At 36.2% G+C, this 23,722-nt stretch overlaps 1 protein-coding gene across 2 annotated transcripts in view; it reads right to left on the bottom strand.

The window, feature by feature from the left end:
• Cpsf100 (cleavage and polyadenylation specificity factor subunit 2) overlaps positions 1-23,722 on the bottom strand; it is a 71,454-nt gene continuing 47,732 nt past the window's right edge. For both annotated transcript variants that reach the window (XM_081730341.1, XM_081730340.1), the window contains exons 14-16: positions 16,965-17,020; positions 1,412-1,549; positions 1-299 (exon numbers count right to left, since the gene is read on the bottom strand). In XM_081730341.1, coding sequence (XP_081586467.1) covers positions 207-299; positions 1,412-1,549; positions 16,965-17,020 — 287 coding nt within the window. In that variant the 3' untranslated portion in view covers positions 1-206. The remainder of the gene's footprint in view (positions 300-1,411; positions 1,550-16,964; positions 17,021-23,722) is intronic.

Genomic DNA, 23,722 nt, shown 5'->3' on the forward strand with positions numbered 1-23,722 from the left:
TAAACAATAAAAAACGATTTATTTTCTGACACACGCACGTACACAAAAGGAAAATAATTTGCATTGTATAACTGACAATTTCTCCATTAAATTCACCACACATTATACAAATAAAATTTACGTTTCATTTGCAAAAAAAGGACGAAAAACATTCATTCACTTAATTACAAGACTCTTTCTCTCACTGAGGAATGATATACAAAGTGTTACACAATGGCGTATTGATCGTATAGTAACTCTCTCACTTTATAATAATCTTCCGACAGACAACCTTCTAACGTCACACGTCCTGCTTCGTGCTGAAAAATGAAAAAAATCGTTACAGAGATCAAGAGGAAACAGATGTAATTATAAATTTACGTAATTTAATTATATTTTCAAACAATTTATATTTCAAAGTAGAGTGAAATGAATAAAGAATTATCTTAGCATTACAGCGGACTATCATTCAGACTTGTCGTGCGATGAGTGTAAGTGGTGAAGGAACTTAAGCAACATCTCCCACAGCATGCGTCGATAATATGGCGGTGGTTCTGTGATGCCGTGGACCGCAAATCATGGTTTTCAGTGGTTCCTGTACTAACGCTTATCGGTCGGGTTCTGCTCGTGATCCTGTTGCCAGTTTAGGGGACGAGAATCAACAGAATTTATCGAAGATACCTTTTCACCAATAATCTTAAGATAATCAGTCAGATCTGCAAACCATAAGATTCAAAGTGTCAAAGTATGGAAATATATTGTGTCAATTGGTTTTATAGTTTCAATTCTTTCAAAACAATAGCAAAATTCATACAGTAAGTCGACAGTTTTGGTCAAGGCAATTTCAGAGATGTAACATAGGGCAATTGTAGAGGTGAAGAATTTTTTCTTCGCTAAATGGGTTGCTTTTTCATCAGTTCCTTATGAAAATGGGGGCACGGTGGTTCGGTGGTAAAGGGTTTACCTCTGGTGCGTGGGGTTCCTGGTTTGATCCCCAGTCAAGTAAGTTTGTGGTGGACAACATCGTGCTCGTAGGTTTTCTTGGGGTACTCCCGTTACCTCCCACTTTCTCATTCCACCAGTACTTCTACTATCATTCACTTACTTTAATCATCGTCTCCTTTAGACTAACAGGTATAATCATGGGACGTTAAACTCAATTATTTCATTTCATTTTTTTCTTACATCATCATTCACTTGCCTTAATCATTAGTCTAAAGCCCATAATAGTGGAGCATTAAACTGATGAAATTTCTTCTATTTTCTCTTTCTTTGTGTGTGTGTGTGTGTGTGTGTGTGTGTGTGAAAATGCTGTAATAAGGAAGCAAAATAGATACTTGACACGTTACAACATAAGCAAAATTTGATATTTGATAGTAATATTTGCTGGTTTTTGATAATTGATTTAGCTTTCACGTAACACAAAACTTACCCTTCGTACAGCCACAGTCCCGTTACAACACCACAAAACACCTCCAGAAAATTCAGAGTTGATTCCATTTTTAGTCAACACTTGTTTGAAGTCAGAAAGCTTGAGTTCATTGATGAACGATGTTTGATGGCCCGGAATCTGAAGAAGAAAGAAAAAAAAATCCATTTATAATTGCACAAGGATTACTCGAGATTCAATTACAAATTACAAATTACGTGCCTCGACAAAAATACTGATTTTAAAACTGATTTTATCTAGTTGGTTGTTCAGTTTCTTTTAATTTTCAGTTTCTGAACTTTTAAGAATCCTGTAAGAGTGGATGTTGCGTTGCGACAAGAATATCCTTAAAACAGTTATCTTATGTTGATCTGTGGTGTCTCCGCTACAGTTGTCAAGAGTCGTTCATCCAAGGGGAACGCCCACGTAAATGCTCTCTGCAACCGCAGGCACGTGTTCATGTTCAAATTCCGTGGAATAATCTAATGACTTAGTTCACACGCATGAGAAACCTGCTGAATTCCTGGATTTATCAGGTCATGTTCCCACACACTCCTAAAGTATATATTGTCTAAATATTACTTGGTTTGTTGCATTGATTTCTTATATATTTTTTGTATAGATCTTCTAGAACTGTGCGTGCCTTACAAAGAATCTAATTAAACATTTCCCGTTTAAGCACAAACATTTACATAATAGTTAGAGCCTGTAATATGCAGGGCCAGCGGAACGTCCGGGCGAGACATGCAATCGCACTGGGCGCCAAATTTTAGGCGATTTTAGGGAACAGCAAATTTATTGTTATAGTTAAGGCTTTATCCAACACTCGGAATGCGATGGAATTTCCCTATATAATAACATGGCATGTTTCTTTCCAAAATATTATGAAAACTATTTATTTTATACATTTCAAAATTCGTCCAAATGTTTGTTAGTATTAATATTGTATGTTCACTTTTACTTTTTCTTGCTAGGTTAATATTAAAACGCGCTAATTAAAAATGCATTTTCTTCCATTTAAAAGCTGTTTAATATATGGTCTTTATGTTGCAACAACGCAGAATAGCTGACAAGAGGCTAAGCAGGTAGTTTCTTTTATTCTCTGCCCTCCGCTAGGTCACGTGCGTGAACTTTGGGTTGTCCCCACAGACGAAGATACCAATGGAATGCAGACTGACAGCAGATAGGAGCAAAGTCAGTTTTCTCTCTCTTCATAGATCATAGATTTCATTGATTCTGCGTAAATATCTCGGCGAATCGTTACCTGTAGAGGCATATTGGAACTAACGACGTACGAAAGTTTCAGAAAAGCTCTCTGTGTTGCTTTCAAGTGAGGGAAGTGTTCATCTTATAAAAATAGTTTTGAACAGTATAGTGAACTGAATAGCAAACTCGCTTCAACTCGCCGGGAATTCAACTCTGATCTCCCGCAACAAGACGCATACACTATCCACATAGCCCCGAGGGGCTCCATGGAGCTTGAAACCGGAAGAGTGAAATTGTTTTACCATTTCCTGTTTCAGTAGAGAGATACAGGTGAAGATTGTATTTTTCTTGAGATGCTCAATCGATTTTCGAACACTGTCGTTATCTACTACTAATTTGGTTTTATGGCGATCAATGTTAAAGCCGAAAACGGTTGATTTCTTTCGCTTCTGGTTTGAATGCAATGTTAACGGAAGAAAGATAACTATTCTTGAGACGTTGTATGAATTCCCGAAAATTACTCGATATCTCTGACAGCTCACCTCTGGTGTATGGGGTGGCCGGTTCGATCCCAGCTCGCGCCAAGTGGGTTTTGTGGTGGACAAATACCATGTGTATGGATTTTCTTGGGATTTTCTGTTTGCTCAAACTTTCTTCATTCCACCATTTCATTCATTCAGATCATTACCGTGTCCTTTAGCCTAGCATAAATGTGGGACGTAAAACTCAAAGATTTCATTTCATATCTAAATCATAACCTAATACATTCTACAGTGCTCAATTCCCCAATGATAGCGTAAAGATTGATTATATGCTTGCAGATTGATATGCCATAACATTGATTATTCATGCAAAGAAATGTACCAACATCTCCCAGGTAGTCCCAGGCGATATATATTTCGTTCAAATAGTGTTCTTTATGGAACGGACGAGAAATAAGGTTTTCTCGTCTCGTCTACTAAATTTAATAGGTCTTATCTTGTCTCGATCCTCAAAGGCTTCTTTCGTTCTTGTATCGAAATTTTATTCTTCCGTTTTGTTAATTTATGTATATATATAAAAAAAAAAATCATGCCCTAATTGTTTTTCTTAATTTCAACTGGAAATTATCACAACCGTTCTGCGTCACGATTGGTCCACGAATAGTGTGATATAACATCATTTAAACCATTGGAGTAAATTGTGTAATGACTTGTATATTTTAAACGTAGATAAATGCTCTTCATTGTTTTCGTACCATCATTTTATCAATTTGTAGTTTTTTACATATGAATCATGTGACAGTAAAATAGTGTTTGAGTTCCAAGACTTGGGTGAATTAGTGTTGCCCACAGGACTCGAGGAATTTCTCGTCTCGAAAACGAGACGATAATTGTTGTGTTTCTTACCTCGTCTCGAATTTAAAAAGGCAAAAAGATACAATATCCAGTTTTTGTTTTCTTCCGCCACAGTGAAATATTTTTCAGTATAAACTGCCAATGCACTTGTAGAGATATTAGTTTCAAATGCAAATTAACAAGTATCTATGACATTTTCATTCAAGAGGTCAACCCTTTGAAACTTCGTTCGACAATATGACTACAGTTATTAAGATCTTACGTGTTCTTATTTCTGTGATAATTCAGGTTTGAACTCCCTATATAGTAGACCCCTATTACTGCTTATAATACCGATTCAAATATTATCAAAACCGGTGGCAAATTTAGGATCTTGTTTTTTTTTTGGGGGGGGGGGGGGAAGCTTGAAACTCAGTAAGATGCATTTGTGTTGTGCGTATAATGCGAAAAATAATAATGAAATTATTTCGGAGGGCTTCGAGTTCAATAGCTCCCCCTAAATATGCCACTGATCAGAATATATTTGTCATAATTATTAGTGCATAAATGCAAATTAACATTCATAATATTACTAAATACTTATGTTCATTGCATTGTTCACATAGAACAATATCATGGTGATGGGGCAAACTTTTTAGCGCTGTATCTCAGTTACATGAGTTACACGTTATTCGCTTACATAAATAAATTCTTCAACTCTGAATTAACAGGTTTTACACATAAATTTTCACAAAAAAAAAAAAAAAAAAAAAAAAAAAGTGGCACTCCGTTCTTGTTCTGCACTTTTATCTAATTAAATTATATGATGAGCGAACTGTGAAGATCTCTCTTCGACGCAATTCTTATACTAATAACCCTGGAACTAAGTGCTTAAATATCTTTTCTTTCCTCTTTCAAAAATTAATAAAATCACTTATTATGTTCTGCCTTGTCATTTATTTATTATAAATATTATTATTTTCCAAGTGTATAGTGAATATTTTATGGGCTAACTGGGAAAGGATATGACAAAATTTGTCCTCAAAAGTTGCATGACATTTAATGTCCTTTCGAACGATTCCAACAGTTATACAACTTTCCATTTCAAATTTTGAAGTTGGCCCCCGTTGGAGGTCTTCACGAGACGCCACTGGTCTCGCTACTATTTTTATTGCATTCTACACATACGATTTGATAATGCAATTTTTTGTTTGAAGGCTCTATGTGCAGTATTAGCTTCGATATAGGCCTGGTACGTTCTTATTGAATCACCCTATATATATATATAATTGAAGAGTTTGGGGGAAAACCATGATAACACTCATGTGAGCTTAATTATCGAAAGAGTGCAAGTTTGAAACAAAGCATATTTACTATCCATTTCATAAAGATAGGCCCCTGACTTCGCGGTGCTGCCGTGACGTCCAGTCAAAACTTATACTGCATTGTCGTACCTCGTTGGAATTGTTGGAATGTTGTCTTTTCAATACTTAAGACATACAAATTTTCTTTGTACTGTGTAGTGAGAAAAAAATAGAAATTAATGAAAAAGTGTGTATTTTTTCGTACTTTTTTGGTAAATCAATGTTTATAGGACTATATCTCGGAAATGAGATAACATGAAATAATTTCCTGTGCACGATATGTAGGTGCATCTATTACCTGTAAGTTCTGAAAATTTCATTACTCAACACGTAGTAATTTTTTTGTTATTCAGTAAAAAGTGAGACATCATTATCTCTGAATTGCTGCGGTGTATTAACAATCTGAAAAAACTTTTAGAAAGATCTTAAAATAGCTTTTTCAACCAAACTGTTTTGACTTGTTTTAAAAGATAAACAATCACAAATATGACATTATGATTATTTCTGCTTTGCGCCCTTCGCTATCGCAGTTTATACGGAGTGCTACGTTGCCACATTTTCCTGGCGCGTATAGACTCTCAGCCGGACGGGTATTTAAACTTGTCACGCACACTGTCCGGCACTTTTTAGAGATATTTTTAAAATGTAATGTCTCCACAGATTTTAAACCAATTTCTTAGAAATTAACAGGATATACAGTAAATGTACCAAGTGTTCAAAATTAGAAAAGCAAACTCTTATCTTGTTTGGATTTGCATGTGATGGTCCTCGAAAATTTGTTGCTTTTTGTCAGTTTTTCACTTATTGCACGCAGTACAAAATACACTTGCACAGAAACAAAAACATGCACAAAGTTTATTATATGATACAACCTTAGTTGATATGTAATATTGAGTTTACACTTCACAGAAAATCTGTTTTCAGATTTAAGAGCTCCAAGCTACATTAGAATCTGCCTTTGAATATGAATGACGCGGTTTTTTTTTTTTTTTTTTCGGCGCAGTTTCAGGTTTACTTGAAACAGAGTTACTATCTTGTTCACTCCCGGATACGCCACTGAGCACAGAATAATCAATGTCCTTACTATTAATTACTAACTCATAACCGTCTGAGTCGGGGTCATTCATCAGTTCTGCAATTTCATTATCGCTAAACATTTTGCCTCTTCTTTTTGTAATATCGCCGCTTGTGAAGGAATATCCATTTTTTTTTTCAATCAAAAAGCACAAGATATACTCACAAAAATATAAATGCCCATTCGTCCGTTTCATTGCAATGAACCCATATGATGTGAGTGTGTGTGGAAGTTTTTGACGCCTACGAACCGAAGGGAAGTGTTGAAGATTGAATCAGTGCGACGTGATTAGTCGCAAATACAGCCCTCGTCACCTACTCATTGCATTGTTTGCTTTCGTTGAAAGAAAACAAAGGACTCATTCTGTGTTACAATCGGCAGGGGAATTGATCGCAGAACTTGGGTGAACACATGATTGCCAAGGCTACAGTAGGGCTACATTTCTTTTTAACCTTTAACATGTTCGTAAGCTGTAGAGTGTGTATACTGATAGATCTTGAGGTAGAAATGGAGCCATTGTTTATAAATATTAGGGAAGATAGCAGGAGCAGCGATGAGTCAACAAAGCCATGACGAAAGTGAATGAAGTAAGTAGATTAAGAGATGAGTTTTTGGATGTGTTTCTTCAACGTTTTATTTCGATTACATTGAGATGTGTACACTCATGTCCAAAATTATTGTCGCATATCTATAACTGTCTTCTTGTAAGAATATAATTTGATAATGATTTTGCAGGGTACTTTTAATACTGATACTATATGTAGAGTCGAGAAATGTATATTTGTAATAAATTTCATAGGAAAAGAATACGAAAATTAGCATGTGTAAGACAAAATGTTCCTAAATGGATAAGAAAATTTTAGTTTCGTTTTATTGTTCTTATTTACTGCTCTTTTGACATGAAATTTGCAACATACATGTCTTTGCCGATTATACACATAGTAACATTATAAGAAATACCAGGCGAATTCGTTATCAAATTATATTCCTACAATAACATATTTATAGACATGCGACAATAATTTTGGACATAAGTGTGCATGCATTAATATTTTTATGTTGTTGTGAAAGGTTATAATAAATACTTTTCCTATTACATTCTTATGAAGAAGGCTTCACGCTACAAGCTTCCTGAACGCGACAACAGTGCACGACAGCGTTGCCGCACTTCCATTTACTGTATGCTGTTTCTTCATATAAGCGCGGGGAATTTAAAGATTGGGTTGCAACATGGCTCACCGCTTAACGCAGAGAATATGTTGAAGTAAACATTTTTTAAAAAAAAATAAATACTCTACCAACTAAACCCTTTTTTGTTTATAGTTCCAAATATTTGGAACACTAGACTTCCAAATTTTCGAACAGTGTTTTGTACGTTTCTCTACCTACCATGGTAAAGGAGATCAGAGCGTCGTACATTTGTTTTAATTACACAAAAAATATCAAGTGATGAAAATTGAACTTTTCACATCTTACAGTTAATGGATGCATCTATATACTGTACACAGGAAATTATTTCACGTGATCTCTTTTCTGAGATATAGCTCTATAAACATTGATCTACCAAAAAAGTACGAAAAAATACGCACTTTTTCATTAATTTTTATTTTTTTCTCACTACATAGTACAAAGAAAATTTTTATATCTTAAGTATTGAAAAGACAACATTCCAGCAATTCCAACGCGGTATGACAATGAAATATAAGTTTTGACTGGACGTCACGGCAGCACCGCGAAGTCAGGGGTCTATCTTTATGAAATGGATAGTAGTTTTTTTTTTTTTTTTTTTTTTTTAATATTGAATTGTTTCCGCAATTCAGCTCACTCACATGAACATATTGTTTCCTGTAACCCTGTAACCGACGGACGCGCTTTTAAAATTAGAGTTTTTTCGTATCGTAATGTATCGTTGTTTTCCCCTGAACTTTTCAATCAATTCTGTAAATCAGGTTTTCAGCAGAGCCCTGCAAACCCAGGCCCGAAGACGGGCCGGGCTCTAACCGGGCCGAGCCGGGCCGGGCACATTCCGGGCCGAGCCGGGCCGAACCAGGCCGGGCACATTTCGGGCCGAACCGGGCCGGCCCGAACACTGTGAAAGATGGATCGGAAACTAATATTGGCAGCCTGTGTTAATCGTAATGTGTTTGGGAAATTAACTCTTTATTCAAGACTGTAAAGTACTGTACTTCTACCACTCTTATTATTACTACTACTGCTACTACTATTATTATTATTATTATTATTATTATTATTATTACTAATACTATTACTGCTATTACTATTGTTACTACTACTATTACTTCTACTACTACAACTGCTACGACTTCGCGTCAGAGTTGACCCGCCGGGGCGGATCCAGGACCGACTTCTGGGGAGGGGGCGGTGGGTTGTCATACTGCTACTTTTAAGGGCTCCAAACTTTGGGATGAGTTTTATTTATATATATAAAATAAGAAAGTTTCCTCTTCTGGGGGGAAGGGCGATCGCCCCGATCGCCCCCCCCTGGATCCACCCCTAATGTCTAGTGGTACATACTTTACAATTTAAGTACAGAAAAAAATCGAATAAATACTAGTTATTATGGCCTGTCTGCGTAGAATGCGAACCGATGCTTGACGAGGGACAACGGTGGCTCAGTAGGTAAAGCACTCACATCTGGTGCTAGAGGTCATCAGATCGATCCCTCCTCGTGTTATGTGAGCTTTGTGGTGGACAAACACCGTGCCCGTGGGTTTCTTCGGGTTCTACCGTTTCCTTCCACTTTTTCATTCCACCATTTCATTCATTTCTCATCATCAGCGTCTCCTTTAGCCTAACCGGCATAAGCATGGGACGTAAAACTGTAAGATTTTATTGTTTTCGTTACTATACTAATACGACAGCGAATACCACTACTGCTATTACTAGTAATACGAAAACAAAACAATGAAAATGAAATCTTTGAGCTTTACGTCTCATAGTTATGCCGACTAGCCTAAAGGAGACGGTGATGATGAGAAATAAATGAAATAGTGGAATGAATAAAGTGGAAGGAAACAGGAGAACGCCGCGAACCCCCCACACGGTGTTTGTACACCACAAAGTTCACTTGGCGATAACTCGGATCGAACCAGGGACCCCATACACCAGAGGTGAACGCTCAACCACTGAGCCACCGTCCCAGGAACACCTAATCGACTCTGGCTACTTGGTGATTTATTTGATCATGATATTTTGTTATATTTGTAGCATCATACTATATGTAAACAATACATGAACATGTAACACCATTCGATATTTGCCTTCCTAATTGAACATTACTACAAATTGCACTGATCTTATGACCACGCCAGTTCATGGTTTTGGCATCCGTGGTCTAATGGTAGCGTACCAAATTATACTTACTAGGTCAAGTACTTGACTCTATCATACGTTCTTTAGGTAACTACGGCTCAGGCTGTACGGATAATGATGGGATGAATTGGTGGAAAGAAAATAGTGGGAGGAAGCGGGACCACCCCAGAAACTCCCATGCACACGGTGTATGTCCACCACAAAGCTCACATAGCATGAGCAGGGATTGATCTAACGACCTCTAGCACCAGATGTGAGTGTTTTTTCTACTGAGCCACTGTTGTCCCTCGTAGATCAAGCATCGGTTCACATTCTACGCAGACCGGCCATAATAACTAGCATTTCTTCATTTTATTCTGTACTTAGAAGGTAAATTCGGTACCACCACACATGTCAACTCTGACGCGAAGTCGTAGCACTTATAGTAGTATTAGCAGTGGTCGTAGTAGTAATAGTAGAAGTAGTAATAGTAGTAGCAGAAGTACTAATAGTAATAGTATTACCAGTACATCGCAGTCTTGAATAAAGAGTCAGTTTCCCAAACACATTACGATTAACATATTCTGACAGTAAGACCGTACAAACACGGCAAAAATAGAGATAGTGAAGGACATTAAAAAAACAAATCGGCTGACACGATATGTGCCCAGCCCGGTTCGGCCCGAATTGTGCCCGGCCCGGTTCGGCCCGATTCGACCCGAAATGTGCCCGGCCCGGTTCGGCCCGGCTCGGCCCGGAATATGCCCGGCCCGGTTAGGGCCCGGTCCAGTTTGATATTACTTGAAACGGGTCGGGTCGGGTCGGGCCGAACCGGGCGCGCCCGGCCCGTGCAGGGCTCTGGTTTTCAGTCAAAATCAAGTAAAAAAAAATATTTCACTTGCTTATCCTTGGAATGCCAATGTCGGGTCCAAATGATCTAGCTCCTCAGAAATATTGTAATATTTATTTATTTATTTTGTATATTACTGTTACGTACACGCCTGAAATTCCATGATTTGTTCTTTCATCTTCCCAGATATTTCTTTTAAAGTTATAAGTTTCATTTTTTAAAGTTACATTTCCTTATTTTGGAAATCAATATCTTGATAATATTACTTTTAGTGTTGCGTTTCCTCTGTTGTGTCTCATCTTTTTCACCGCGCAAAAATCAAGACTTTGGCTTAAAAATGGTCGAAAATGAAAATATAGAAAGTGACAAGGCTTGTTATAAAACAGCGGTGGCGTAAGGCAAACTGGGGCCCGGGGCCAGTGAAGTAGATTGGGGCCCCTTTCCGAACAATCATGATTTATACATTTCTATTTTTGACATTCATTTACATAATCATTTTTCTGTTTACTCCTCCCTCTTTCCCGTTGGTGTGTGTGTTTAGATCAATATATATATATATATATATATATATATATATATATATATAACAAATGGGGTGACATTCAACATCCCTGTCTATTTTTTAATACTTAGAACCGCCTTCAGGCTGGTATCTAAAAATAAAACTGGACCAGTACTATCATTGCATATTGTTTTCTTTTTTATTCATTTTTAAACAAAGGACACGATAGAAAAAGGATTAGGGATACAAGTGTAACGGAAACTACAACCCACTTAACAATCAAGAATCCAGAATTTATCCTACACCTATACTATCCTAGTATCAACGCGTACTGTAATTAGATGGAATAGTGGAAGTAATGCTCCTAATAATACATTTAGACACAAATTTACCTACAAAATGTAACAGTGAGCTGATATTGCAAAAATTGCAAATAATAATATAATTGATGCGATTTCTAAATGTAAGCTCTATGTTTTCTAGAATTCTTTGTTCGGTTCTCGTTTTTGGTGTTTCTCCTGTGCAATTTACCATATGAGTCAGTTTATTCATAATTTCTCCCTGTCTGAATTTGCGCAACATGGGTTTTATTTGATTAGATTTTTCTTCTACAATTAGCCCCATTCACTTTAACATTAGGTTCCTTTCCAGTGATCATACACAATACTTAAACATTTTTTTTTTTTTTACCGAACTATCAGTAAATAATGGCTAGAATAGATTTCTCTCCTGCGTGTCTTCTTCATTTATCTTTCACTAGGTTTCTCTCCAGTGATATTGTACGATCTATTTAGTCCCACTACTTTTCCGAAGTTTAAGCACTAGAATATTTCTCTCCTGTTTGCTTATTTTACTATTGTTTCCAGATTTCACACTTGTTTTATGATTATATTATTTTGTATTTAATAATTCAGTCATGCTTATATTCTGTTACTTATGACTATTTCCATTATTTCTTACTAACATAGTATTAGAATATATTATAACAAAAGATCCTGAATGTATTGAATAATTGGGGATATACTATAGATTAAATATGTAAGCACAGTATTCTACTACGGATTATACCATCCTACTTTTCATTACCACCTATCACCAGTCAATTGACAGATTTTGACGGCTTTTTGTTACTCTTTTGGTACTTTTGTATTTTTATTGCCTTTACTTGAAACATGAAACTACTTTCAACAGTAATTCCACTACCATATTAGCCTGTGTTCCACCAACATTCAGAATGATTTCTTCCTTGCTTTGGTAGCAGCGAAAGTCTCAACTATATTATCAAAACCCAAAGTGGATGCTAGTTCATTTTCGATAGAAAGAATGTCCAGATTCGTGAATTTTTATTGACTCATTGTGGGACGCAAGTATGATTTTATCAATTTCATTTTGCTGAAAGACCTTTCACACAATGCGACAGATACGTGCAGTGTTATCAAAATCTGAAGAGCGGTTGGCAAACTTTAGTAAATTTCAAGCTCCATTGAAGATACATATTTCAGGATGTCTTGTGGGGAAAAGTCAACTGTTCTTTAGCTTTCTGAGCACACCTTAGTGAACGGTTTATATCCTTACAATCCTTAAATAATTCTAAGCCATCCAGGTAATTCGGGTAGAACAAAGCCAAATCATAGCAACATGCGTTTAGCCTTTCCTTGATCTCATCATCTAGCTGCTGTACAAAGTTGGGCATAGAACACAGGAATTCAAATCTGTAGTTCAGATCACGCATCTGAGTAAAACGGTCATACATTTGTTGTCTCATCTCATCTAGAATTTCATTGACAGATCGCTTCACTTTGGCCTGTGCAGTCAGGGGTTCATTCTTTGCTTCTCCAGGCATGCATTTCTTTCTCCTGTGTGTATTCACAGTTACGTTCCATGCCCTGCAACTTCCTTCAGCTGCAGATATGATTTCCTTGCCCAGCTCAAGTCTCCAGGTATCAATGGCGTCAACTGAATAAGTGTTTGATTGAAACTCATATACTGAGATTGAAGGCATTTTTGGATCCGATCAATATATGAGAGATCTGCAGACCAGAAATATAGTAAAGCGATAAAGTTAAATGACTGGATGCTTGCAAGAAGAAGGCCAGCATCTCCTCTAGTATCAAGTGTTTCAGTCGAATTATCGCGCAGATCTTCCAACAGATCAATTACTTCATCCAATTGACTAGAAAGTGTCTTCAAAGCTTCTGTTTTTGAACTCCATCTAGTGTCAGTTTTACGTTTCAGACCAATTTTTACGTGATTTTGCAGCACATTCCATCGGTGAGTAGATCTAGAGAAGAATACCAAAAACGTTCCATTGCTCCAAACAAAGTGTTCGGCAAGCCACAAGGTTCAATGAATTATTGTTACAAGAAACGAAAATCGCCAAAGGACTTATATTCCGTATCAAAGTTTGAACTCCAGAGTATTGTCTGGTCATTGTAGGCTGATTTTATCACAAGATTGGCCTCTGCAATCTTAATATCAAGCCTATCACGTTGTAGTTACTTCAGTATTTCAGCAGAAATACTCTCAGCAGTCTTTCCTTTGACAGAGATAAAATCAATGAATGCTTCCCGAACTTGAACAGAATTACGTTGTGTGTCAACAAATCGAATGATTTGTGACAACTGTTCCACATGAGAACAATCAAGAGTTAAATTAAATATAATTCTGAAGTATTTTGAATATTTGAACACTTGTTTTCTTATTGAACATTTTCTTCACTCTAAATTTGTGGGCTGAAATGTAAATTCATACGCCAAAAAACAAGAGCAGAAATGGGGAAACCAGCTAAACAAAAGGTTTTCGCTCGCTGAAATTTCGACTTGTAAAGGACAAAAGAAAAAGACAGAAGAAAAACAAGTGAGTCTGCGACTATAGCGTCTGCATCAAAGAGATTTCAGTTAGCAACAGAATGCTAGTACCCTAATAAAGCATTACGTTCATCCCTTCTTTTTACCCTTCTCTTGAACTGATATGTGAATAAATAAATAAATAAATAAATAAATAAATAAACAGTGATGTTTTAGGAAGCAGGCTAGCAGATGGGGCCCCATTACTTGCATCATAAGACCTTAGAATGTAAACAACACAATATACTTTGACTTTCTTTTATTATATTTTAATCTACACAGGTTTTTCCTTTAAATTTCTCTGAGGTTATTGAACAAAGTGAAACTTTTATTTTATTCGTATTTTAATCCACATACATTTTTTTCCTTTAAATTTCTTTGGGGCCCCAAGAGAGTAAAACTTTTATTTTATTTATTTTTCACCTACATTCTTTTTTCTTTGATTTTCTTGGGGTCCCAAGAAAGTGAAACGCTTACTTTATTTTTCATCTATATTCAGAACTTTTTCCTTTAAATTTCTTTGGGAGCCTCCAAGATAATGAAACTTTTATTCTGTTTATTTTTAATCTACATTAAGTTTTTTTTTTTTTTTTTTTTTTTTAATTTCTTTCGGGTCTTCAAGAGAGTGAGGCCCGAAGCTTATAGTTTGTATAGTTTATACGAAAATCCGGCACGATTAGCTTTATTAGACAGATATTACTGTTGTTTCATCCGTCATTTGGTGTAATATTGATTGACAATTAACTGCGTTTCTTTTTAGGGAAGGTGTGGATTATAAACCTTGACAGTTCTTGTACGGCTCATGCTAGCAAAGTTCCATAGTAATTATTTTTTACCTACCGCCGGGGCCCCCCAGAAAGCGGGGCCCGGGGCGAGGGCAACGCTCGCCCCGCCCTTACGCCGCCACTGTTATAAAATACAAGTTAAAAGATGTGTAGGGAGATAAGATTGTCTCATTTCTGACAGCAGCCAGTCTTGCCTTCTGCAACCCTTTCTTCTTCCGAACCATATGATCAGATTGTCAACTAACATTAACTTCGAAGATATACACTCTCCACATTATTAGATAAACAATCTTTTTCTCATTTCATAACTTGTTATCCTCCTCTTCCAACTTTTTGAAGATCAGTGAGGAACAATGATGTGAATGAATCAGGAGAGATTGTATCTGCAACTTCACGAGCAGGAAAAGAAACCCTAGTGAAAAATGAAATGAAATCTTTAAGTTTTACGTCCCACGGTTATGCCGGTTAGGCTAAAGGAGACGGTGATGATGAGGGATGAGTGAAATGGTGGAATGAAGAAAGTGGGAGGAAACGGGAGAACCCCGAGAAAACCCACGAGCACGGTGTTTGTCCACCACAAAGTTCACTTGGCGGGGGCTGAGATCGAACCCGGGACCCCAAGCACCAGAGGTGAACGCTCTACCACTGAGCCACCGCGCCCCCCAGAAACCCTAGTGATTCTCCAATACCTGAATTTGTGTTTATTTTTATATTATTTCCAGCGTTGTCACATTTATTTTTAAAATGTAATACTAATGAACTATAAGAGCTAGTTTAAAAATAAAAAAGTGAACATGTAGTATTGGGATAAGTTAACATCTGGAGAAATTTTGAACTGCATAAGACAAATAGTTTTCGTAATACTTTGGAAAGAAGTTCACCATGTTATTATATAGGGATTGATGATCTCAGCTCAAAACGTTAGACATGGCCTTAAACTCTTATAGGTTCTGATAGCAAACAGTAGACTGAGAATTAAATAATTCTTGTTCAAATTACATAGTATCTTTGGTTACCATATTGTGTCAGGTTTCAACTAATCTGGGTTTGATATTTTTAAGTCTACCATAACAATTCTTCCACTCTTAATAAACCCAGAAGATGACGACCTTTTGTCGGCGCAGCGTGAAGCTGTATAAGTACATTCTGTTCATTCCTGAAAACTTTAGCAATATTTAATAATCTTAAAACCTGTGTCAGCCGTCCTAAATAATAATCATACTCATTGTTGATTAATATTTTGTGTGTGATACTTCACAATATATTTAGCACCGAAGATTCCATTGAATAATACTTAGTCAATATAAAGCAGACAGAGCATTCGCGTGCGTTGAGGCGCCCCGTCCAAACTAACGGCCGATCGTAGCCTATCCCTCCTAATTCACTTAGGCATATATAATTTTTGTAAATGAAAGGCAATGTGAATTAAAACTGTATTAACAATGTAAGTGTTGTATTATTTTCTTTTATTCAAATATTATACTTCCTTCATAACTTCTGATTGTTTTGTTATATACATATTGTAAACAAGTCATGTAAATCAATACTGCACACTATTATAAATCTTTGCTTGTTGTATTATTCTGTAAGTTTTAAAAAAAATTCGCTGAATAATCTCTATATTCATCTACATCTATTTATGTGTGTTTCACATAACGTCTACCAGAAATTTTTCCTTGTAGAGAAATATACAATTAACACAGACGACCTAAGTTTTGATTCTCTCTTTTTATTCTGTTCAATAAGTTAATTTTCAAAACCAGACTGCTTCAAGATAGTATAAAAGCAAATTTCTCTCATCGAATGGAAATCTCAAAATAGTAAGAAGGAGGGAGGGGAGTATATATGGATTCTTTGCACGGGTGATATTTTTCCCTTGCGCCGACCCTGGTAATATGAATTCTATATTGTTTATTTAAATGAAAAATTGATTTTGTTTAAATAATTTAATTTTTTATATTTTAAATTTCTATTTTTATTTCAGAATTGTTCTAGCGCTTCCATTTTGATCCTTTTTGTCGGCAGCAAGTTGAAAGATTTGGTATATATGAATAAATAAAATGTATTCCTTGAATGCAACCACAATGAAAGAGAACACAAGACTAACAATGTAAAGATGAACCTCATGTAAACGTAATAACACATAAAACAGTGAATTGAAAATCATATGGTTACTTATCTAATGACACGCTTATAATGACATGACAAGCGGTTCAATACACACTTAATCTCTCTATTTTTGTTGGAGTTTTTTTTTTCTATTATCTTACTTACTACAAATTCAAAAGATGTGTACTTACCAAATTAAGAGGCAAGGGTTCCAAAGTAGGAATGTCATCCTCTTTCAATATTTCGTCTGCAAGTAGAAAAAAAAATAAAATAAAATAAATAAATAAATAATAATAATAATAATAAATTAACTATCTATAGTATCTTCATTACAAATATTTGACTTGACAGCTTCTTTGGTAGACTAATCAGGAGTCAAAAAAAAAAAAAAAAAAAAACTTATAATCAGCTCAACATTCCGATTTTGTATATACGTTTGTAGATTTTTTTTTTTTTTTTAACCATTTCTCTTAGCCTACAAGTGTACTTTTCTACTTAAGAATTCGAGTTCTTGGGAATATTTGTAGTTTAAGAAGCTATTAGATCAAATATTTGTGAATGAAGATATCGATGAAGTCACACATGTGTATATCTACTCGATTTACTACTCAAAAGGTGATGTCAACCCTGATGAGGATACCAACATCATATAAAATATTGAAATTATAAGGATTTTAGCATTAAAAATATGCAAAGGTACGTGGGATTTATTTACTTTTTCTTATACAGAAAATATAAAAATTTAACCCATTTTAGCAGGATTTTTTTCATACTAAAATCCTACTTTTTGTATATCTACTTGTAGGTTGAATCAATTTGTGACTGCTAATCTGAGTTGTTTTTTCACGGAAAAATCGCGGGAGGGAGGATACGGTGTGGTAGACACCTCAATAGTCCAGCGGTATATTACTGTACCACTAAAATCTGATTAGTATATTTCTATCATTTTTTTTTTCATTAAATATGACCTGAGCACATTACATATAATCTTAGTTATTTGATTCTACAGCGTCTTGATGGTACGTTGTTCGATAGGGCCGATTTTTTTTCTAAATTATGTTTACGACAATTTATTATTTATTACGTATTTATTTTTGCGTATAAAGGAACACCTTTATCTACACATCAAGCATAAATGGTTTGAAGCACTGTTTATAAAGTCCAATTATGCACTTTTACATAGTGATGGTATTCGCTTGGTGAAATTATAATCCTGATGTATTCTTCTGACGTTGTCCTGCGGCTTAATCAGCTGGCCAAGATGGTAAAATTGGATATCAATGGAGACTACTGTTAGTGGAATTGAGAGATGCCTAAGTGGTCTCCAATACCTTTCGCAAGTACACAACATTGACGCTTTCTTGCATGATTACTCATTGTTTATCTCATTCTCGAAAGATCACTGGTAAACAACAGCGTCTGTAAGACTCCAATCTAAACTGAGACTTTGAAACGTTATCTGTGAATAAATTACTTCCATCTGCCGAAGCTTCTCCTTTTCCTTTAGCTTCTGTAGGTTGTATGTGCAAGTTTCCCAATTAAAGGAAAGTTTTCTCCTCAAAAATACCAAGTATTCCAGCCATTGTGAAGTTGAAAAGATCATATATATTTGCGTATTGTAATGATCTATTGTAAAAAGTATTCTAGAGTTGTGTACGAAATGGTTAAAAATAATAAAAAATAAATGAGCTTGTTGCATTGCATTGAATTTCAGTTTAGCGTCCCTTTCAGCAGCGAGGCTATTTGAGACGTGGACCTACTGATTAACGTGGAATCCGAACCACATGAGCTCCCACCGGAAATCGAACCCGGGTCTCCCGCGCCAAGGGCGCGTACGCTAACCGCTTAGCCACGGAGGAGCTCTAATGAGCTTGTTGCAATTAAAATAACTTTAAAAACTTTAAATGTCAATGTAAATCGTAGATTCTGTGTTATAGCTAAATTTCGTTGAGTAGAAGGTTAATCATCACTATTCTTTTACCTAAATTAGTCACCAGATTCCCGAAGATTTTTATTTAGTTTAGATTAAAATACCGCGTATTGTAGTATACGACTGTAACGACGCAATTAGATTCCTTTTTACATTAGAAATTAAGAAAAGAAAAATAAAGTTAAGAAGGAAGAAGAGGGAGGATATGAAGAAAAGGAAGAAATGAATGACTTCTCGAAGAGTAGTCTGTTACAAAAGAATAGTTGATGAAGGGAGTAATATGGAGAAAAGATTGCAAGAAAGATATGGGAAAGATAGAATAATACAAAAGGGTAAGAAGGAAGGAAAAAGGGGGAAAAAGTATGAGATAATTATTGAAATATAGTTAAAAGACTAATAATACATTGTGTATGTGGAATAATTCCGTGGATCTTCATGTAAGAATAAAAAAATCAATGTTAAACCTGTTGCAGTTAGGCACATGTTAACCCGTACAACACTGACCTTGATCTAAGTAAATACTCAATATTGATTTACCCAGACCCAGTCCATCTGATGAGAAAGATTATATTAGTTTCTGTAATCCCTGTTTTCAATCAGATTTGATCCATATACTGCATTCGCACTTCTTGTCTATTCGGATAACCATTGGAAATTAAGAAAAACGAAATAAAAAAATCCAAATTGAATGTTGCAACATTAAAATAGAAACGAAATTCCCAGCAGATTCTCAGGATTCAGTGGCTATTGTCACTGGTTTCTATTCACTCACCTTCGTTAGTACCGAAGAGCCACAACTGATCAACAGAAAAAAAAATTAAATTCAGATGAAGAGAATTTCTATATTATTCATAACCTATAGCCTGTAGTGATATCTTAAACTCTTTGTCAATGTTTCCATAGTAAATAATTACAACTTCTTAATACTATTGTAGGTTCACTTGCTTAAAACTACGTCACACTTATGCTACCAACACTCCACACAAAGATAAACATTTAGATATACAGTTTAAAGTTTAAAGGAAACGTTTAAATAAATAGGTTATTTACAGTTTAAAGGAAAAATCGCTAATTACATTTTTCGCAAAATTTTATTACAATCAACACACAAGAAAAAAGAAAAATAAAAGAGAAAGAAAGAAATGGAAAAAACTCCATTTATAAATGACAATGTTACTACTATCAATCATTACATCATATTTCATATGATAATCTTCATATTAACAGTGTACGTTGTTTAAGCATATTATTCAAAAACTACGCATTAGAATTCATCCTTTCTAATTTATTAAAATCAGACCTAAGTATAACAAACAAAGAAATATTGAGCTACAGAAGGTAGCTAAATAACTAACATATATCGTCTGTAAAAGGAGACATACTCTCATTTAGTCGTTGAAGAAAAAATATTTTAAATGTGTCTTTCACGCCCAAAATTGAATCTCTCTCTCTCTAAATATATATATATATATATATATATACAGATGGTGATCAGAAAAATGGAAACACCTGAACGAAATTGCAACTTACCAGATTAATATGGTGTCGGGCCACCTTTCGCCTTCAGAACAGCCTTGATGCGACGTGGGATGGAGGCATAGAGGTCGTGAATGGTAGCAAGTGGAATTTTACACCATTCCTCGTGCAGGGCATCGGCCAGTTCTGTGAGAGAGGATGGAGGTGGAAATCGTCGCCGGAGTCGTGTTTCCAAGACGGACCACAGATGTTCAATTATGTTGAGATCTGGGGATTGGGCGGACCAGGGGAGGTGTTGAACTTTATCCCCATGTTCCTCAAACCACGCTGCAACAACGCCAGCTGTGTAAATGGGTGCATTATCATCCTGGAAGATGGCGTCATTGTCCGGGAACAACATCCGGACCATAGGATGCAAGTGGTCTCCTAAAATTGCGACATAATCGTTGGCAGTGATTTGTCCGCTAAGTGTGACGAAAACCATGGTATGGCGGCCCAGAGCATCACCGAGCCGCCGCCATGTTTCACAGTTGGGCGGAGACACTGCAGATCATAAGCTTCTTTGGGCGTTCTTCACACATAAACACGGCCCGTGGTTGGGAATAGGGTGAAGGATGACTCATCCGACCATATTACACGTTTCCAGTCCTCAACGGTCCAAGTTCCATGGTCGCGGCACCATTTGCGGCGTGCGAAAGCGTTATGGTCCCTGATGAGCGGTTTGGCCCGTGCAACACGACCCCGTAAGTTCATGTCATGTAATTCGCGGCGGACTGTGATTGTCGAAACAGGGTGGGGGAGGTGCTGATTGAGTTCCTCCGTCACTTGCTCCGCAGTGGCACGACGGTTCTGCGTGACAATGCGCTTTAATACCCGGTGTGACCTGTCACTCATGATTTTCTTCCGCCCACTGTTCCGCTTCCCCGATGTGGTTTTCCCGTGTGTTGTGTAGGCCGTCATCACCTTCGACACTGTCCCACGCGACACACCTAATACAGTAGCCACTGCCGTCACACTCACTCCACATAACCGCGCACCAACAATTTGCCCTCTTTGAAAATCTGAGAGGTCTCCCATTCTACACTACCTCCGTCTACTGCAGCCACTGGACACTGCTGTTCCACTGCGTCTGACGTAGTATGGAGACCGGCCTAACACACCACCAGCAGCGGTCCGGCGCTGCGGTCGCCACGACACCACTGCCAACCCATACATCTGACGTGTTGCCAACTACAGGTGTTTCCATTTTTCTGATCACCATCTATATATATATATATATATAGTTGGACACAAATGAAATAGCACGACAGCCTATAAAGTCACAAGTCGGTTAATAATTTTTCGTCCTTCCGGGATTCTAGTTTCGAGATGTTTAAGTTACTTATTTGATTCTAGTTCAACAGTTACATATGTGGGGGTAACTTATTACTTTCATCAAGAAATTTTGAATACTGATTTTGCAGGTTGAATAGTACTGGAAACGAACAATTTTCTAAAGAGGTGCGAGAAGGAACGAGTATTATTTGAAAGGTGTCTCAAACGGATTAAATAGCAATCATGGTTTGTAAAACTAAATCACTGAAAATTCTGATTCATTCATTTTCACTTTTAATTTAGCATTCATGTAAATCACAATGTGGTGACTTATTAAGCACAGAGGAAAAGATGGGGGCGGGGGGGGGGAGTTGGATAATTCTGAGTATCGGGATTTTATTGCATCGTTCACAAATTATATGATCTGCTAATCTACTTTAACCCATACATGCCTTTTTGCATATATTAGTACAACAAAGGTAAGACACAAATACTTGACACAAAGTCCACATTCGTCGATCTTGGCGGTATACTGTGATATGTTTGGCATAAACAAAAATGTAAAAACTATAAATATGGCATCAAATATTTTCGTCGGAGTAGGTATTAAAAGGGAAAATACATAGCGAAGTACGTCGTTTCTTCGACCGATATGTTAAACAAAACATACTAATCATACATCATTATATGTGCGTCGATAAATAAAATATTACATTCACAAGTATAATTATATTTACTTGCTTCGCGTCCAGTTTACACATTTTTTTAAAAATTACTAATAAAGCGTTAGGAATATAACTCCCGACCAGAAAATAAATAACCATGTTAGATCGATACAATGCGTACATCAAAAACACTCTCATATATCAAGTAATGATTAGCAGGTCTACGGATGCACAGAAACAAAAGTAAGATTTTTTTTTAAAAATTAACATTCTACATAATATATTGGATTTTTCAAGATCAAAATTTCAGAAATGCCATATGGTTAGTATACATTACTAATAACTATTTGTGGGAATACAATTAACAAAAAGAAAATAAATAGAAATTTCACCTCTGAGTTAAATCATCAGAATTAAAGGTTATCAACGATACCATAAGTAGGATTCGAATAACCAAAAGCTGAAACTTATTACTTCCAGCAAGAGAGACTATAATCTATATTGACAAGATTACTGACTGAAAAGTAAAGAGGCACGGAACTATCAACTTGGTCACACGATCACGAATGCTTCCGATCCAGAGAGAGAAAAATCACTGCCTATGAAAATGAACGTCCCCTAGACACATTGCGAAGGTGTCTAATCCGAAGAAATATCATTCTCCATATTCAGCATTGAACACGATTTTTAATACTTTCCCGGAAATCAAAAAGTAAATTGAATCTAATTAATCATTTAAAACTTCAAAAGGAAAGGGGGGGAAGTAATAAAAAAAATTCAAGAAGTAAGATTAAAGAAGAAAAAGACAGAAGTAGCACATAGACGTACAAAGGGAAAATAAACAGAGGAAAGATGCTACCGAAAATGTATTTAGACCTAACAAAAACTATGACAAGCGTCAATTTTAAAGCCGAAATATTTTCTCCATTGGGCGAAACGTTTGGGTCTCAAAATATATACGGTCACACGGGAGTCCCTTGGCGCCGAGAAGCACGTCCGTGCCCTTAAATGGGAACTCACAAAGGAAAAGCTTTGTCAAATTCCCACCTACGTATCTGACCTCCGTCATCAAGGTTATAGCCAGTCTATGTTGGGGGATGGATAGCAGTGCCTTAATTTTGAAATTTCTAGAACAAAAATCGTCCGACGCCACACGTTAGCGAAGAGTAAGAACCTCAGGTTAAGATAAAGAAAGTAGTTCAGAGGGAAGAAAGTAAAATAATTTTAAAAAATATAAAATGGGGTAGGCGAAAAATTAAAAAAAAAAATCTAAATAAATGATAGATTTTGAAGTTGCAAGTGGATATAGGCCAAAACCTTGCTATCGCTACCAATCCGCAAGGTGTGTGAAACCCTGGGCGCCAGATTCCAGATAATACTACTACTAGAAACAGAAATAACAGTGCAAAGGGGTCGATTATACACAATTTTCCGAATTATTTAATAATTAATCAATAACGCGCAACATTCTGAATTTAATTCATTGAGATTAGAAGAACGTGCGTTATATTGTTATACATTAACAGTGCAAAGGGGTCGGTTATACACAATTTTCCGAACTATT

This window comes from Thermobia domestica, chromosome 11 (assembly GCF_964235325.1).
Source record: "Thermobia domestica chromosome 11, izTheDome1.hap1.1, whole genome shotgun sequence".
Classification (NCBI taxonomy): Eukaryota; Metazoa; Arthropoda; class Insecta; order Zygentoma; family Lepismatidae; genus Thermobia; species Thermobia domestica.